Here is a 20,175-nt window from a genome sequence, read left to right as displayed (position 1 = left end):
CAAACGGGATTCTCTCTGTTAGGTCCAACCATTTACTTCAAAAATAAAAAAAACAATACAGTTATTACACTTCCATAAAAAATTTAATAATAAAAGAAGATTAGGGGAAATACAAAGGTCAAAAAACTGTGCGGCTCCACTCTAAGTATCTGACTAACACTGATGCAGAAGCAAGCTCCCCTAAACATCCAGATACAAACCGTTCACATTTGCAAAAGAACCTCACTACAATTAGAAATATTGAATATTCTTATATATGTGTCAGGATTTGGTTATGGAGTGTAGACCCAAAAGCTGAGGCAAGGAAGGCAGAGGTGAATTTCTTTAGATTTAATTTGAAAGGGAAACTAAAAACAAAGGCAGGTTATCCAAAAATCCAAAAGAATCAAACATAAAAACTAGTCAAAACGAACCAGAAACCGTGGAGACATCAGGGGAATCACCGTCACAACGAGGAAGACTCAGGAAGACGGAGTTGGAGGAAGTTTGACAAAGTTTGGCAGCGTTTGACGAGGACCCAGCAAAGGAGAACTGAAGAGAGAGGGCTTTTAAAGGAGACTGAGACAAAGAGGGGGCTAATGTTGTCATGATCTGGCCTGTTTGCTCCTCCCTAATTAGTAATTCCTCTCACCTGCCCTCTTCCTTCCCTGCCCCAATCATAATTTATTCCTCTCAACTGTTTCCTGTGGTTTATATTCAGTTCAGCCTGAGCATTCAGGGCCAGATCATTGCTTGTCTTTCTGTTAGTCTGTTTGTTTGGTTTTTTTTTGTCATGGTTCCTGTCCTGGATCCTAGCAGCCAGTGGAAAGAGGGTTTTTGTGTTTGTCTCGTCTCCTGATTGTCCACTGTTCCTCCCCCCTGGAGTCCTCTGGGTTTTTGGCTCATTATGGGGGGAAGTTCAGTTTTTATCTAAGTAAGCCTGGCTCCAGGGAGGAGACCAGTTTAAAGTCCTGCTTCAAGTTCCAGTTCCACGTCCTGTCTCAGCTACTCTCTTCCACTGTGCCTGCCTGTCTGCACCTGATCCTGTCTGCTCCTGTGCGTGACCACCTGGTCATGCTTCTGGTCCCAGTCTGACTCTGAACCCTCCTGGGAGCCTGTGGATGCCTGGAAGTCTGGATCCTGCAACCTGTTTCTGTTCCTGTCTGATCTGGATCCTGCCTGTTCCTGTCTGTTCCTGTCTGTTCTGGATCCCTCACCAGGATCAGCTTCCAGCATCACCTCTGGGACTGCAGCACTGGGACACTCGTGGTCTGGACTGTTAAACCAGGTAAGTGACCAACCCAGATAATCATACATCAGTTTATCGTGGTCACTTACCTGTGTTTCCCCCCCTAGAGTGTCTGAGATTGGGCGGTGCCACAGCTCCGCTTTTGTTTTTATTTTAATAAACCTTTTAAACTTTCCTACTGACTGTCTCTCCTGAATACTGGGTCCATCTGTCCGCGATTCATGACAAATGTGGAAACTGGGAGCAGGTGTGCAAAGAACAAGAGAGGGAAAGAGCTAGGGAAGAGAGAACATAAGAGGGCAGCAGAGAGCAACAAATAGAAACCTGGAATAACAACAAAACGATAATCAAATAACTAGGACTATAAAACATGGAGAAAATAAAACTAAACACTAGAAAACAAGGAGTAAAGTAAGACTGAATACTCAAAAGAAAAACATAACAGAAACCTGACAATATGAGAATCTTTTTCTTTCTGATATTTACTTATATTTATCTTAAATTGAATTAAGCTCCTACACCCTTTATTGTCCCACAAAGGGGAAATTCTGGTGTTTATAGCAGCAAAAAGATTATAGAACAAATGACCACACAAATGTGGACTTTAGAAAAGTGCACAAGAATAACAAAATAATGAAGAGTTAAAAGATAAATAAATGAAATACTGTACTGTACAATGCTTTAACAATATAAAACTGTTCACCTGGAGAATAAATAACCAATATACAGCTGTGTATATTTTTAGAGTAATACATATTTCAAAATAGCATCAACATCAGAGATGTGCAAAATTAAAGCAGCATGTTATTTAACTGACTAAGATAGAAACTGTGCAAAATTAGCATGGATGGAAGAACTGATTGAGGTTGTTGGGAACAGTGGTGGTTTTAGAATCTTCCAGCTGCTGGGAGGAAGGATTTGTTATAACGCTCCCTGGTGCATTTAAGGTGCAGCAGTCTGCCACTGAAGGAGCTGTCCAGTTCAGCACCAGCTTCATGCATGGGGTGGGAGACATTATCCAACAGAGATGTTCATTTAGTTAGGATCCGTCTGTTTCCCACCTCCTGCTCTGAGTCCAGAGGGCATCGAATCACAGAGCTGGCCTTCCTGATCAGCTGATCCAGACGCTTCCTCTCAGCTCCAGATAAGCCACTGCTCCAACAGACAGCTCCATAGAAGATGGCTGATGCCACAACAGAGTCATTGAAGGTCTATAAGAGCGCCTCCTGCACTCCAAAAGACCTCGGTCTCCTCAGCAGAAATGTACAAGCAACCATTGGAGGGAGGTCAGGGTGGGGCAGTGTGTTCCTTTTTATCACCTCCATGTAGAAACCTAGCAGATTAAATTTAAACAGCATTACAGTAGTCCATCCAGAATGGAAGATGAACTGCTGATTAAAGCAGCATCAGCTGCATTTTCCGGCTTCTTGACTTGGTTAAACAGACTTGACTACTGCAGCAACAGCCCAGGAGAACGACAGACGGGTCACTGATTTGCATCTGACTTGGAATGTGCTTAGCAGGATGAGCCTGCAGGTGCTTAAAAACATAGATGTACCGACTACAGGGTTCTCATTCCCTACATATTTATAACTTTTGTTTTTTTCAGTTCTTTTCTTGAAGGCTGTAGTCTCAATTTGAGCAGCTGTCTGTCAGGATGTCTATAAGACTGAAGGCTGCTTGAATTCATTACTGCAGTCTGGAGCTGCTTTCCTACCCTGGATAGAATTCTACTGTTGAACCAAGGTGAGGTGAAAGGATAGGAGCTATAACTGAGGTATTAGAGCAAAGGAAACGACTCCTGGAAAGGTGTTGAAAAGTTCAGAAAAATTTAGAGATTGCTTCCAATTTAAGCCTGTTGCGTGGGTTCCATGAACCAGATGCAACCCAACAGAAACAAATGATAGGATCCCAAGACTGAGCCCTGAGGAACCCCAGGAGATGCAGGAGCAGGTTTGGAATCTGCCTTTTTAAAGGAAAAGTCTGGTCAGCAATTTAGTCAATAAAAAAATAAAAACAATATTTTTCATTGATCTGGGAGCGGCCATTTTTGTCCAAATATAGTAGCCCCTCCCTCCTGCCATCTTCCAGCAGTGACGTCACGGTGCGGTAAGCCTAGCGCCATTCTCCCCGCTTTACAAGCTAAATCAATGGGAACTACTAGACACATCTGCAATCAACAACAATTATTGAAGATTTCCAGAGGACTTCACCATTGAAATTCACCAGAGCTATAGTGAAACTGACAATGCCCACATGCATGGCAGCTGGATGCTGGAATACATCGGGGAAAAGTGAAAAAAAAGAGTTATTCCACTTTTCCGATTCCTGATCCACTCTCTTACTCTGCACTATTAAAAACACTTATCATTTATTGAACAGTATTTGATAATTTCATACTTAAAGTACTTGCAGAAGTTTGTATTCTGAATGTGACCAGACTTTTCCTTTAACACATGTCGTTCCACCTGGAAATTAAGCACGGGTGGTTCTAGACAGAGTTCAGTGCCTCTGTAGAACTGGTCATGGTCCCAGTTTTGGCTGCTCTCCAGAAGACGCCAAATCAGTTCTGATTGATGGTATACTTTGGCACAGAAACTTTAATTCATTGTTCCCTTCGACAAAGGATTCAGATTGGATCATAATCTTCATCTGCTAGATCAGGATCTTTAGAGATGTGAGTGGCTTTTTGACTCTCTTAATATATGAAATAATGAACTATTGCCCTTTTTTTTTTTTTTTTTTTGCCCCCATGAAAAAACTGACCACATCCTGATCATACTGTTCTAGAACCACCCTTGAAAATAAGACCTAAACCAGTGTAATGTTGTACAGGAAATATCAAAAAATATTTTTTTAAGTTATGAACCTTTGTATGAGGTTTGCCTCACATCAGAAAACTTACCAACCCCACCATCCCTAAAGACAACATCCTCAACAATGTCTGAAAATGATTGAAGGTTTGTTGAGAAAAAGTCAAGTGACCAGTGAGATTTCCATTTTCTTTTGTTTGTTAGTTTGATCTCTATCCTTGTTCCTTGATTGCAATCTTTACGATGACAACGACCAGGACTACAGAGAGGAGGCGGAGCAGCTGGTGGACTGGTGCAGGGATAAAAGCCTGATCCAGAATGTGGAGAAGATGGAGATCATCGTGGACTTCAGGAAGAACCACGCTCCACTGCTCATCAACAGCTCAGCTGTAGAGGTGGTCAGCAGCACCAGATTCCTGGGAGTGCACATCACAGACACCCTCACCTGGACTGGAAACACCACCTCACTGGTCAAAAGGGCACAAAGCTGCTTGGACTTCCTGCTGAGGATGAGGAGAGCCCACCTGCCTCCACCCATCCTCCCCACCTTCTACAGAAGCACCATAGAGAGCGTTCTGAGCAGCTGTCTCACTGTGTGGTAGAGACTGACACGGGAGTGGATTTTCACTCCTGTCCTGTTCCACTCCCACAGAAAAAAATGGTGTCCCGTCCCGATCCCGGGCCAGAGTAGAAATCTAAATCCTGTCCCGTCCCACTCCTGGTGAAATTACTCCCACTCCCATCCCGCTCCCATTCAGAATGACTCCCGCTCCTGCACCACTCCCATTCTTGTTGTTTTTGAGCGCGGGTGAAAAACTCAGAGCGGAAGTTACTATTGGTTTGCTCCCGCTCCCGTCTGCTCCCGTTAATGTTTAATCCTGTACCGTCCCAATCCCATGACCGTTACCAATACTGACTCCCATCCCACGGGAATCCCACGGGAATCCGTGACCCGTGGGATTCCCGAAAAAATGTCAGTCTCTACTGTGTGGTGTGGAGGCTGCAGCGCCTCAGACTGGAAGAAGGTGAGAAGAGTGGGGAGAACAGCAGAGAGGATGATCGGGGCTCCTCTTCCCTCCATAAAGACACTTCGTCCCAAGCCCGTAACATCATCAATGACCCCTCACCCCCCCACCATGGACTGTTCTCCCTGCTGCCCTCTGGGAAGAGGCTTAAAGGAATAGTAAATAATGGAGGTCTATGGAGCCCGAGGCAGAAAGGTCCATAAAAGTCCACAAAAAACGTGTCAATATTCCTCCATACTGCTCGTCCAATGTATTCCAAGTGTCCTGAGTGGGCAGCGTCCATAATTTACTCGAAACGAAGTCATTTAGAATGTTTTTAGAGCATAAACAGTAGTGTATAGGATTTCCTAAAAGCGCGTTCACGAGTCTACGGAAACCACAGCAGACCAAACCAGATGAAAGTGCGCATTCAGCTCGGCAAAGAACTCATGCTCTTCCTCAACACTGAAGTCCTCAGACATTTTTCTTTCGTTGTTTCTTTCTTTGCACAGGTAAACAGCACATTTCTTCTTCTACGCTTGCATTATCGGCAGAGCAGACGCTGAATGCGCACTTTCATCTGGTTTGGTCTGCTGCGGTTTCCGTAGAGTCGGGAACGCACTTTTAGGAAATCCTATACACTACTGTTTATGCTCTAAAAACATTCTAAATTACTTCGTTTCGAGTAAATTCTGGACGCTACCCACTCAGGACACTTGGAATACATTGGACGAGCAGTATGGAGGAATATTGACACGTTTTTTGTGGACTTTTATGGACCTTTCTGCCTCGGGCGCCATAGACCTCCATTATTTGAATGTCAGCAGACAGCAAGAAGCCTCCCAGATCTCCAGATGCATTTGAGATATCAAAAAAGTACTCCAGAGTGTTGTTCAGCATGGGGGTGAGTAGAAAATGAAGGCTAATCATGTTTTGGGTGTACTATTTCTATAACAGCATCCGATGCAGGTCCAGCAGATTCCGGGAACAACTTCTCTCCCACCGCCATCAGACAGATGAATGTTTAAAAAACTCTGAATCATGTCAAAGACTCTGCATCTCTGACCATATCAATGCAGGGTTTTTTTTGCACACAATGTTCACATTTGTTCACTGCTGCACTTTAAGAAATGGAAACGTTATGAGAGCTGTACAAAACAAAATTTCAATTTGTGTATACTCTGTGTATGAAATTACAATAAATGTTGTCAAGGTATTTATTTATATTACCTTTGGTTCTCATTGTTGGTTTGAAGTTTCTACTGTTTGGTTTCTGGGAAACAAAGAAAACTCTTCAGAAAAACCACAGGCAGCGATTCAAACCTTCTAAAATGCTACCAGCTCAGCTAAAACTAAATGGTACAGATATAGAAATACACGATGGACATTTCATGAAACACAGAGTCTGATGGTTAATTCAATGATTCAAACATTAATATATTAGTTGAAAACTATGTGTAATTTATTGCCCTTTAATGGTCGGATCAAACATTTTGCTCGCTGAATATTTATTGTTGAGGTGTTGTTTGAAGTTCATCCATCAAAGAGCTCTCCCATGGTTGATGGAGAGTTTAGAGCTGACATTTAGACTGAGGTGGAGCGGTCTGTCAATACGAGGAGCGGAGGGGTGACCGCGCAAGGAAAGAGATAAACAAAGGAACAAACAGAGAAAGGTTCTATGGGCTGATGAAATGAAAATCAATCTACAAAAAAATGACTGAAAGAGAAAAGGGTGAAGACTCCCCTCCGAACCCCCCCCCCCCCCCCCCCACCCCACCTCCCCAGACATGCACTCAAACACACAGACCCTAGAGACAAAACACAGCCTCAGATGTCAAACAGGGAGGTGTGTGTTTGTCATTGCCAGCAGATGTGTGGCTGCCGACTCACAGGCATGTCCTAATCTCACACTTGGTGGAGGCAGCAGAAGGAATACAGAGAACTTAAGGAGTTTGTGCATCAAATGCAGTCAAATCTTTGGAGAACAGGAGACCTAAAGCATGTCAGTTTCCTGATTTGGTTCCAATTAAGCTCAACTCCCCTTGAAGTAGAATTTTAGAACCAGATAGGAAGGGAATTACCAATATGTCAGCTTTTATTAACTTCACTTTCTTTATCTGTTTGCAGTTCTGCATCTACACACCGTTCCTGGCATAATCAGTGAGAGGAGGCTGGTGTCTTGGTGTTAGTCAGAGCTGTACCCTTTACAGCAGATAACCACCAAGAGAAGGGGTCATTCTATTGTTTTAAAACCTGGTTTGCAGAGTAAGTTTGAGAGCTGAGAGGACAGTAGAACTGCAATTAATAATGAAGGAGAATGAGAACAATACTTGCCTCCGTTCAGCTCCGTCCAGTCATGTGTTTTTCTAACCCTTAGAATTTAGAAGCAATGACGCTGCTATGAAATAAATCATTCATATTTTGTGTTGAATCTAACATTTTTAATATTAACACATTTGAGTCTGCCATTACCCAATGGCATGAAAAATAATTCTAAACCTTTACTACATATTAAAGTATTTTAAAGAATTTTTTTTAGATAACTCCATTAAACTTAATTAAAATCACTGCAAAATTGAAAAACTTTAAAAGAGATTTTTTTCAGAAGCTGCATCCGGAGGAGAGCCATGCTAACATAACCCTAAGGGTGCAAATGATGAGTCTTCTATAATTCCTAAAGGGACTCTACTGATTGGACCAGTTCTCTTTAGTTTTTTTCACATACTGTTATTGCTTCGGGTGGCCACTGGAGGGCAGTGTCCAGTAACGGCTGAACCTGGGTTCCAGTAGCTGTTTCCCATGTCATCAGTGGGAGTATAAGAGGAGCTGGCTGACATTTGATACCAAGGTGTTCTCCATGTGTGGTACTGCAGCCGCATTAAAAAAGGAACGTTTCTAACGGAGGTTCTGGGCACTCCAAGCTAAAGACTTTCAGTTTTTCAAAGCCGTCTATGGCAATTTACCCAACCTCCTTCTTCCATGCCATCTGATCAATTACCTCTGGGTTCATAGCCAGTAACCATAAGGCTTCTCTGCTGTAGATCTTGTTCTCAGGTCTATGGGAGATTTTTCCATCCACAGAGCAGGCCTCACCGAACGTTCCACCCACCTTCGCCATTATTTTTCACATTTCCATTTCTTCAAACCTCTCGTCTGTGTTCCTGTGTTCTTCGACGATCATCTCCCGTCCAGCATTGCCATAGCCTGGGCCGGCTGTAGCTTCTCTGAGCTGCTGCTGTGCTCCTCAGCTCTCTTCCTGAGCTAGATGCTGCAACTTCTATCATCTACTGCTGTGGATCCACAGATCCAGAGGGCGGCATAGCCGACCGGCTCGTCCTGGTTCTGAAGCGCTCTCAGCCACTGTTCTCACACTGATTCCCCACTGCTCCTGCCTGAGCACACTGTTGCCCCTAACCTCTGTTGTCCAGGAGATTCATCCATGTTTTGGGCACCCTGACAAAAACAAACATGGACCGAGTGCAAGAGAAAGATGCGACAAAGATGCTCTGAAAAAAGCCTAATCAAAAACGTAACAACCAGTGATTTCAATCAGTCGTCTTCATAATAACCAGGCAGTGTATATCTAATTTAAATTGATAATTTTATAAATAGCATTTTATTAGTCTGTGTAGGATTGTATGGTTTGTCAGCTCTGAGATGCCGTAGCATAATGTCTGCCTCCACAAATACAAACACACTCATTTGTAATCATAAATAGCAATTTCTAAGGCAAGGGAGACATAAAGATCAAGTCCATAAGGGATAATAAATAACATACATATAGATAATATATGACATTATTGTCAGTAAATCCCAGTAATTATTAAACACCGTACTGCAAAAAAAAACTGCAAAAGAGACCAATGCTGCCTATAACTCAGGGTGATAGAAGTAGAATTAGATTGGAGAGGATGGAGCAAAGGGAAAACTGGGGGAACAGATCAGGTTGCTGGTGAAGGTTCTCAGTCATCCAGGTCATAGTCATTTCGAAAAAATTAAAAACAATCCATTGGACTTTGTTTCCAAGTTTGAAGATGTTTCGCTTCCCATCCAGGAAACTTTTTCAATTCAAAATGTCAGGATTCGGAATAGCGTTGAGTTAAACCTTTTCTTTCCCCGGTTTTTATAGCTGATCTGTATCGGAATAAGGCTTCAGTTCTCTAAATTGCAGATGATGCATATATATCATACATCTTCCATTAGCTTCCATTGGTATCTGTTCTGCCTGCTGCAGTCACAGCTCTTCTTCTGCATCAGGTAATCACTTCCCGGGTCTTTTTTTTCTGCAATATCCTCCTTCCTGCTTTGATTTTTGGTTCTATCCAGTCATTGTCAGATCATCCTGTCCTTGGTCGTGTTATGCTGGCTTTCCCCATAGTGTGTGCTTTTTCTTTCTTTTTTTTGCTCTAAACCCTCTGTTTTGTTAATGTTTTTAATCAAGAAGGGAATCTTTCAGTTTTCATGTCAGGTTTCGGTCTATTTTCTCCTGTCTGTTGCCTCTCTCCATTCGAACCTCACAATAAGGCACTAATCTTAACCCAACTATTACTAATGTAGTTATCCAGCATGTGACTTTTTTTAATTGGTAGTCTAATCTATTTTGGGACGAAATCCAAAATCAACAGGGTTAAATAATTATTTATATTTAATACAGAAATAAATTTCCAATTGTTTAAGTTTTTGTCTTGCATCCTTTTTAAATCATACAAGAAAAATAGATTTAATGATTAATTTTTCTCACATCTGAAGAACGGATAAGGTTGCTTTATCATTTACTCAGTTTGTCCAGTAGAGGGTGCTAGAAACCCACCACATCCAAACTGGTGGCTCATTCTGACTCTGAGCCTTCTTTTGCCTCTCTGTGCAGCTTGGTGGATTATGTTGAAGGTACTGAGCTGAAAATCACTTTCACCATGTTGAGCGTCTACTAGATTTCACAGCTAACTAGAATGCAATCAAAGCACAGATGCACTGCAGCATAAAACATGGCTGAGAGCGATGTGAAAAAGATGTTTTAGAGAAAAAGAAACATTAGTTAGTTTAATCACATCAGACATTTAATTGTAAAACTGGAATTCTTTACGATGATATTAGAATGATTATAAAAGCCCTGTTCTTAGATAAGCACCACCAAATCAAAAAGCTATTCATTAAGTTCTTTAAATATCGCACATGCTGGTTTACTGAAATAAAATCAAAGATCAAGTAAGACTAAGTTATTGTTCCTTAGACATTAAAGTCATGGTAGAAACTAGGGGTGTAAATAATAATCGTTTTGTATCGATGCATCGATCCAAAAGCCGACGATCCGATGCATCGACACGTCCGCAAGAGAATCGATTCATGTTTTTTTTTCCTCCGGTCTATTTTTATCCATTTGCTCCTGGGTGTAATTCCCCCTCCCGTGCTGCGGTGGCGCTAAACCTATTATGCCCTCCTACCGCTCTTCCTGGTTATACTCTTACAGCAGTTTGTTGCAGCAAGCTTGACACAGACATTTTTAAATTATGCTCAGTATTGAAGCGTGGTCTGGGCTACACGCTGTGGGTCTAGATACGGCTGAGGCGATGAGGAAGTGGGGGCGAGTTTAGTCCGACGACGGAGGGACAATGGGGAAAAAAGAGCGGAGATTCAGCTGGAAAAAGGGTCCCAGCGGTCTCGCGCACCTCGCTCTTCTAGCGGGTCGAACTTCACGAGTTGTTTTCCGCAATTTTGGTCATAAAAACAAAACAAGCCGGCCTCCTGTCTGCGGCACTGTTTGCAATCAGCTACAATCTGGGAGAGGTGCAGCGTCTCTCAAGGGGGCGGTGACGTCGACACTGGAGCCTTCTTCTTCTTCTTTTATTTAATGGCGGTTGGCAAACAACTTATAGGTGCATTACCGCCACCTTCCAGAATGGAGTATGGACCAGACAAATTATTATATTCTCCCTAAAATACCCGTTCTTCTTAGAAAATTAAAAATACTACCAAAAACTACATCCCCAGATGACCTTTGAAACAATTTCCTTATATCTAGTTTATTTTTATTCCTGTCTAACTCTCTACGCAACATCTCTCTTTCCTGAGTATATTTATTACATTCTAAAAAAATATGTTGGACAGTTTCTCTGGAGCCGAGGTATTGCATTGAACTCATTACACTGATATTGTGCAGTATTTTTGCAGTATTTTTTGATGCAACTTTTCTACTTCTGTTATTTGCTGTTGTTTCTAAAGAAAATGCATAATGATATTACAGCTTTCATTGATTTATTTCAAACTTGAAACTTTGTTTAGCCTGTAAGGTGTAAAAAAAAAAAAAAAAATAATAAAAAAAATAACCGATTAATCGATTAATCGAATCGAATCGAATCGTGGTGTATTCTTGAGTATCGAAAATAATCGAATCGTTGGGTCAGGAAATCGATACTGAATCGAATCGCCATGATGGATGTGATTTACACCCCTAGTAGAAACCCAGACTAAGATCTAGTCTGGTCTTATAAAATAAGACGATTCAACGACCTGTCAGTGCCTCTGTAATTTAGAAATCCTAAAACTATGACCTCATGACGACAATGGCTGCAATGCCACTGGATGATTTCCCATCTGTGCCCAAATCTTAAATCACCAAGCTCTGCTTTTTAGATTAAGCTTTTTCTCAAGCAGGTTTTCATCTGAAAGGGTGGAGAAGGTCAGTGGAAGAGGCCTGCAGTGCTCTGCTGCTCAACATGAAGCTACAACTACATTCAGAGGCAGCAAAGATTGAAAACATTAGAATCAGCATTTTTCTTTTTTTAACCCTGAAGACTGAGAGAGGACTGAAGGAGAGAGACCATCCTGCCTCCAGACTGCAGATACTCAGCTTGATCTGGAGGGGTTGTGCTGTTGGGGCACAGAGACAAATGTAAAGGTTTTGATTGGTTGCTGACTTCTTGCAGGCCTGCTGAAGTGTCCAGATTTTCCAGCATTGCACTTTAACGTGTTGACAGAGAATTGTTTCTTGAGTGCAACTTTCAGGCCTGATATGTGTTGCTTGGTGAATGTTTAAAATGTTAAAACAAAGTATTTCTGGATGCATTATGTAATGTATTCATGCCTGAATGATAACGGATGATATTAGCTTTTCTATATATTGTCATTTTCCAGCTGCATATTTATGTGTATTCAAGTGAAGGTATTATATTTAATTTGAGAAAACTTTAAATTACTTTAATTTTAGTTAATCGTTTAAAAGGCCATATTAGATATTTAATAGTACATTTAATTGTGCATTTTACAGTTATATGGTGGTACATTTATTCATTTAATTTACATTTGTATATATATATATATATATATATATATATATATATATATATATATATATATATCCTGTCCCTCTGAGTACCTTAAGGATTGTATCAAAAAGATTGAGTCTCAAGACACCAGGTCCTGACCCCACTTTAGAAGACCTTGTGATAGACCATCACAATCTGAAAACTGTGTCCTGAGTTTGAATTTAACACCCCTTTTTACTCTGATACCAAAAAATAAACCAGAGTATAACAGAACTCCAGCTGTTCTCTGACGGCCTGAGGTTTGTTAGAGAACATTAGTGGGAAAAAAAAACAGAAGTAAGAAAGGGAAGATAGCTGCTGATGGATCAGAGGGGCAGGGAGTTGTGGAGAAGTTTAAGCACATAAAAGCTTAAAACATCAAGCTGGTAAACTTTAAGTCTGACATCCCCGAACATTTGGCTATTTTTAATGAAATTATCTGCCCTTGAATCAAACTGCAAAAAATCTAATCTAAAACATCTAAATAAGTCATTTTTTTTCTTAAAATAAGTGAATTCTTCTTGAATTGGGGAGGTAAGTGAGACTCTTTGCAGTTGGAACAAGACAATTTACATTTAAAATAAGAAAAAAAAACATTTGTATTTTCTTATTTTCAGTGCATTTTATCTTATTATCTTATTTAAAGGGTAAAAATCTCATTCCATTTGCAAATTAAGGGTAAGTCCACTTAATATAAGAAATATTTACTTTTTTGTTTTTGCAGTGCAGTACATTTGGCTTCTAAAATAATTAGATCTGCTGCACTTGAAACAAAATAAAAAAAGATGTTATATTGTTTAAGAGTAGAAATCGACTTCCATTGGCAGATTGTTTTAGTTACATACTCAAACCAAGAACAAATACATTTGATTGAAGAACATTTTCCTTACATGTAGTTCGCTTGTAGCGAACACATGGCCAACACATGACCTTTTAATAATCTTCCTTTTATTTTTTTTGGCTCACAAATTTGTCAGGATAATGTGTTTATCCATTGGAGTATTTTTGGATTTGAATCAAGTGAAGATGTATTTCCAATCTGAAAAGATCTTTCATCAGAGATAGAAAGCGTCTTCATGCTGCAAGGCCCCTGCAAGAGGATCAGCTGCAGCACCGTGGCACCTTTGCTCTGTGAGAACTGAACATATAGGATGGAGATGAAAGGAAATCATGCTGTGTCCTGCTGCAGGTACTGTACCTCCTGACTGTGTGGCGTCAGCAGGGGGAGCACCTGACAGCAGCATAGTAGCAGCACAGAACCACATGCTCCTTGACCAAAGGAATTACTCACTTTGAGCAGAAAAAGAGCTCCTTCATACTTTATTAAGTTAGTCCATTTTGTGACGGATAAACTCTGGTTAGGATGTTGCTGCCATAAATCATCTCTCTGATGCATATTTTATCTATCTATCTATCTATCTATCTATCTATCTATCTATCTATCTATCTATCTATCTATCTATCTATCTATCTATCTATCTATCTATCTATCTATCTATCTATTTTTAAAATTGTGCACCTCTTTACTAAAGAATGTTTAGGAATGAATACTATCAGAATCTAAAAAGTTTCATAGCATTTTATTAATAAATGTGAGTATTTTTATCTCCAAGTTGACATAAAAATTGGACGTGCACTTGGTGACGTACTACTAATAGAGCCCTACGCATGTATTGATAATGGAGCTTTTCTAATTTGCCCCCCTGTGTCTAATTGTAACGTTCCGGCTGATCCTACAAACATGCGGGAAAACAGGAGAAAAAGAAAAAAAAGTAGGCTTGGCTATTTTCCCAGAACTGAACTTATCTACACTTCATCTCATTCTCTTTTCCAGACCGTATTGATCAAAGCTGGGTTCTACATCAGTATTGATAACTTTGCCAAAGCATAATAAAAAAAATAAGAGAGGGATACATTTTTACCTTTTTTTCTTTTATTTATATATTTTTAAAGACGGAGGGTAAATATAGTTCACCCCCACCCCTTTTATTGGGCCCTAAAGAGGAAAACAAACATGCTGACATACTTGTCAGATACATCGTTGGACTCTAGTTTTAAATAGTTTCCTTAAAAAAAAGAGAGAAAAGTGGGACCGGTGACCGTAAACGCTGTTTAACGAGGGGGAATCCAGCCCACATATTTATTGCAGCCGCCGAAAAAAAATCTCCTCAATATCCCCCAAGATGGCCGCCGATGTAGGATCGATGTTTCAATATTGGAAGAAATTTGATCTACGGCGGCTTCAGGTTAGTGCTTTTCTCACCTTTCTCTGCGTTTTTCTGCAGCGGCGTGTCTCCTAAAAGCTTCCCGATGCCTCTTAACTCGATTCGGGCGAAAATACGCGGAGAGTTGGCGCCGTTTGCATTGATAGTTATTAGAAATTGATCCGTGTTCTGCCTTTGTTCAGTTCAATCATTGATCGGCGGTGGAGCGACCGACCGAGGCTCAGTGTTAGCAGCGCCGATCTGGGATCAGCACCGCGGACAGCGCCGCTGGTTTCCTGCCTCTATTTTGCTCCTGATTTCTGCTCTCTTTGCTCTTTATTTCTGCTTTCTTCATCCTCACCGAGCAGCTCGGTGGCATCAGGCGAAGGGAAACTTTTAAGGCGTCTGTGGATCGCTGCTCCCGGACGTAGCTGCAACTTTTCTCAGGCAGCTTCGTGTTTTATGCGGCTTTTGTCGAGCGGCCGCTGCGCTGCGGCTGCGGGGACTGAAGTTAGATCTGTGAGCGTTCAGGACCGCAGACAAAGTTTGATTTATGATTCAGGAAGTTATTCTTTTTTTAGAGGATATAGGCTATGTAGAGTAATTGAATTTAGACAGCGTTGCAGTGTTTTTTTTTTGTTTTTTTTTTTTTAATTGAGCCTTTAGGTTGTTGGAGCGGCGGCGGCAGAATGCCTCTGAATAATGGCGTGGAGACTGTGGCAGGTGAGCAGTTTGTTATTTTAGCCTTTTTCTTTGGATCAGCCTCATGAAGCTGCCTGTCAGTACCAACTTTCAGCTGCGTGGCTGCCTCTGCTGTTGTCAGGGTCCTCCTCTCTCCTCCAGCCGCATAGGGCTGCTCTCCTCGGTCGGTAGGCTGGCTGCCGGTGGGGGCTGTGTAATTGTATTCCCCGCTAATGTTTGTAAATCAGCCTCAGCCGGAGAGAGGGCACCCTCTGATTGATGCTCTGTAACATGAGAAATGACAACAGCGCGTCGGTCCCGCCCGACTCAGGCGGACAAACAGCCCGGGAATCAGACACCAGACCCCGGGGGCTCTGTGTCCTCCGTGCCGCTGGCTGGACCGTCCCCTCCTCCGGCTGAGATGGAACCACAGGGCCGGGGGTGGGGATGGAGCAGCCGCTATTGTTGCTGTCTGCACTCAGTAAACAAACTGATAGATTATTTACCATGATTTAAGAATATCATATATTTTAAAAATATTAAGAAAAACATTTAACAGCTCAGACACTTATGTTATGTTTAGGTTAGGGTTGTTCTCCCATTTATAATTCAACAGAGATTAGGACATAAAACCATATTAAACTGGTTAGACTGGTGTAGTTTCCCAGCAAGTTTGATTTTACCATTAGCTCTATGTATAAACTGGTATATAAGCTTAAACTATTGGCCCAACAAAGACACTTAATTAAAATCTCTCATATTTATTTCTTGTAAAAATTTTATCCTTTTTTCAGCCTCCTAATCAGCCAGGATGAGGATATTATGGAACAAACCCTACAGATAAAGTCAAACTGATATATTTAGGTGGGATCTGTGGTCAAAATAAAATGCTAAACAAAAATTAAATCTTCATAAAAACTGATATTAAGCTATAACTCTTGGCAGTTCCTTTTTGCAGTGTAATCTTGTCTCTGCTGGTTGGATGCCTGTTTCACTCCTCAGGATTGCTAGATGGTTATAGATGTTCATATGAAGCTGTCTCAGCAGCCCTGGACCTAAACCTAACCACAGTTCCTGGAAAGCTTTAGGAGCAGCTGGGCCAAAAGAAACGGACCAGAAACTTTTAGTTCATGTTTAAAGCGCTTTCCCTACACTTTAACAGAGTCTTCACTGGAAGCATACTTGCTATTTTATGGATGAATGTCTTCCTGAGTTATAAAAGGCAGCAAACTACACTGGTTCCTTGTCTTTCTGGACAGAATTTCCAATTTTTTTTGCGGTGTTCCATACAGAGAAAAGTAAAAGTATGTGCTGCAGGTGCTTTGATATTTAAAGCAGTTTTGAAATCTAAGAAAAATACCAGATTATTCCGACCTAATAGGCTGATCGTTGATGTTTATAGTCTAAAAATATTGGGAATGTTTGTGTTTTCTATGGAACTAGAAAAACTATGAATAATCTTTGGCCAGTAAGTTGGTGCATCACTTCTGAAGACATTATTAGAAAGGAGACTGAATATCATAACCAGTCAGATGGAGAAGTTTAAAAACACCTGAGCTGGGAGTAGAGAGAAAAATGCAGGTCGTAATAACTGAATAACCGCATTGCTAAAAAAGGAATGCTTAGAGGCCACCATTTTTGTTTGTACTTTAAAATTAAAACCTTTTGAGCCTTTTTATTTCCATCTGCTCTGTAATATACTAAACATGAAAAGTTGGATTCAAATTACCTGGTGAGGCTTTCTGTAGAAGAGGGGGATATGTAACTCGTTATAGATCCTAACATGACGGGTCTGTTTTACTAAAACACACACATTCATAGTTGGACAATTGTTTTCTACAGTTTGTTTTCCATTTCATTCTAAGTTAGGCATCTTGAATGGGCCATTGGTCAGACAGCATGAATGTACGCACAATAAGACATACCTGGGCTGAATTGGGTCTTACTTTTAGCTCGTTTTGATTTTGAAACCAGTAAAAGCTTCTGTTTAGCTGAGATTTTTATTGTCAGAAATGAAAGTTGGTTGGGTTTATGTCTGGCATGATTCCTGCAGCCTGAACAGCATCTGCAGACATCAGTGTCCCTGAATATATTCAAAGCCATGCTGAGATCTCAGCAGTGACTGTGTGCATTGTGTCCAGGTATGCTTTGAACTACTCTCTCCTGCCGTCTTGGTCAGGTCGCCTATGAGAAAGAAATCTAGAAGAAGCAGGACCCCAGCTCCACAGCTTCTAGATATGCTGCAAGTCCAACAACCCTGCATTTCCTCCTCATGCGTTCAAGTTCTGCTCATCGCTAACCTTCAGGATTCAAGTGCAGTCAAGCAGAGAGGTGTCAAAAAGTTGCAGGACATCGGCCCTGGAGGTCTGGAGTTTGATACATGACAGAATGAAAGTCGCACTGATTCAATGGTTTCAATCTGACTCACTGTTGCTCTGTTAGAAGTCAACCTGCAGGCTTCTGGTAGTGAGGATGCCTGTGGCTTCAATGTGACACCTCCTGCTACATGTGTCAGAAAATCAGCGAAAGTGCTTATTTCTCATTCCATCATGGTTGTCACTACAGCTGTTTCACCCTCCCTGCTCCTAGCGTGCCGTTCTCTCCTGCTATTTATCCTTCAACGTTCATTTTCTCATTACAAGTTATTATTTCAGAAAACTGAGTGTGCATTTATTTATTTATTTTTGTTTGGTGTTTGTGCAGAGGATCTGCACCCCTGAGTTTCACAGGATGAATAATTCACCTGCAGGCTGATGAAAAGAGGGCAGGGAAAGTGCGAAGCGCTGAGGTAGAGTGACCTTGGTTCCCGCTGGCTGCAGGTCGCCCGGCCGTTGCTGTGGTAATCATTCACACCAGCCAGATGGCATTTCCACGGGCGAGCGTGAAAAGGACGGGTCAGGGTCTGTTCTGCCAGGTCCTGCCTGGCCCAGAGACAACTCACAGACCAGTGATGTACCTGGAGAGAGGTTAGAACTACAGGATGAGTCCGGACTGCGAGGTCATGATGAGGAGCGCTTGTGAAGTGCAGATTACAGAAATTCTAACCTTTATGAAGTAAAAAAAAAAAGGAAACCTGAGTTCTCCCTGTTAAAGCCGTGGCTTGGTTCCCATACTGCTACTTCCTTTTAATCCCTGCTTTGTTTTCGTCCATGTCGCAGCGCCTCGCTCATATGGCAAAATAATGCTCCACTTGTTTGCTACCATCTTCTGCGCCCAGTTTGCAGCTTCTCTTTCATGAATCTCAGAGGCAGTGTGGGATTTTTAGATCAGGAACTAAAGCTTGTGATTGTACTACATTTAGCATGACTCAGTTGCTCTGGTGTCAGCTCTAATCCACACACAGAGACAACACTATTGCCAAACAGTGAAATTGCTTTGCAGCCTGTGAGCCTCGCTGCCTCCGCTGCCAGCCTTCTCTGTGTGCTGTTTGCCAGAATCTCCTACACACGCGCACACACTGCAATCTCAAATTGGCTGTGAAAATCGCTTTCTGTTTCCCTTTCATTCATGCTTTCATATATTTGTTTGCTGATATTGTTAATGTCACATGCATCAGTCTAATCTCATTCTGCTGAAAAGCAAAGGGGTCCCCTGTGTCTCGGATCTGGTTTGATTATTTAGAATAACTGTCATTTAATTTGTATTTCAAGCCTATGTCAGGTGATTCAGATCTGACAGATCAGGTGATGTGCCTAATGCTCGCTTCCCAAAGCAAATATTTTTACTTATACTTTTGAATTGGGAAATGATTATAAATGGGAAATGTGTGACATGCAGCTACTTCTACCTGCTTTGCAAGTTTCTAAAGGGGGCTACCTTAGTATTATAGTATTATAGTTGGAGCAAAGTATCTATAGGGGCACATATGACAATTTCATAGTCATTCAAGCAGTTTTATTTTAAACACGCACACATAAACTACTCCCTGTGCAAATTCTGAGCATTGTATGTATGCTGATTTAATACTAGGAGGCCCCTAATAGAGTCCATGCTCCTTCTGCCGTCCTGCTGCCTGTAGATTCTCTCTTACTACGATCTGTTTCTGCGGTCATGTTAACTTTTCTCATGATGAAGGTTCAACCAGCCCGAAAAAATAAACAGCCAGTGATTTGAAACGTTTCATGAAATCCCGCCTCTTTAGACGGTACTGCTTCTTCCTGATAACATAAGCGAAGCATCTGCAGGCTAACAGCTATTCTATTAAAGAGTTAAACTCTGACTTAATGTCCAACAGCCACCTTTGTCAACAACTGACGGTTTTACAGTAGCAGCCATTTAAAATGGCCCTTATCAACCGAATGGCAGTCAAATTCCTTCCAACTTCCAGCCACTGGAATGACCCACTCTTACATATTTTTTACTCTGACTCCACCCCTTTCACTGAATTAAAGGGTCTGTCCAGGAGAAGATGCTTTTCTTTAGATCTTAATGTCCACAAATCATGACAGAAAGAAAATTTTAGTACAAATATTGATGTTTAAAAGGAATTAAAGGGGACCAGCCAAGAACCTATAAGGAAAGTGGGGAAAAATGAATGGCTACTACTAGGGATGCACAATTTAATCGGCCCCCCTATCGGTATCGGCCTTAAAACTGAATATCGGACATCGGCCACCCCACCGATATTTAACCCGATATTTGATCAGCTTCTGAGTTTCTAAAGTCTAAAAAAAAAAAAAAGTACTACTTCTTCTTCCTCAAAAACTTCTTTTTTACAGACTTAAAAACTTCTAAAGACGAGGGAAAAAATATTGATACATTAAAATATCCCAATATCTTCATATGCTGATATATTGCCATTTAAAAACACCATATCAATCTCTTTTACTAATGAAATATTGCTATATGTCATCGTTTTGCTAAGAAATACCCCGAAAATTTACAAAATTTTGCCATATTTTTATATGTTGATATATTGACGCGGTATCGATCTATTTTACTAAC

General features: G+C 41.2%; 1 protein-coding gene across 4 annotated transcripts in view; it reads left to right on the top strand.

Moving 5' to 3' along the window:
- Window positions 1-14,263: 14,263 nt before the first annotated feature.
- The window catches only part of cux2b (cut-like homeobox 2b), a 206,677-nt gene continuing 200,765 nt past the window's right edge, over window positions 14,264-20,175 (top strand). The window contains exon 1 of one of the 4 annotated variants that reach the window (XM_038273417.1): window positions 14,264-14,592. In XM_038273417.1, coding sequence (XP_038129345.1) covers window positions 14,530-14,592 — 63 coding nt within the window. In that variant the 5' untranslated portion in view covers window positions 14,264-14,529. Of the gene's footprint in view, window positions 14,593-15,187; window positions 15,274-20,175 lie in introns of those variants that run through there. The other 3 variants (XM_038273420.1, XM_038273418.1, XM_038273419.1) reach the window with 3 other exon arrangements.

This window comes from Cyprinodon tularosa, unplaced genomic scaffold (assembly GCF_016077235.1).
Source record: "Cyprinodon tularosa strain WSP-4 unplaced genomic scaffold, ASM1607723v1 ctg870, whole genome shotgun sequence".
NCBI classification, from domain to species: domain Eukaryota; kingdom Metazoa; phylum Chordata; class Actinopteri; order Cyprinodontiformes; family Cyprinodontidae; genus Cyprinodon; species Cyprinodon tularosa.
This window is presented reverse-complemented; position numbering and strand designations above follow the sequence as displayed.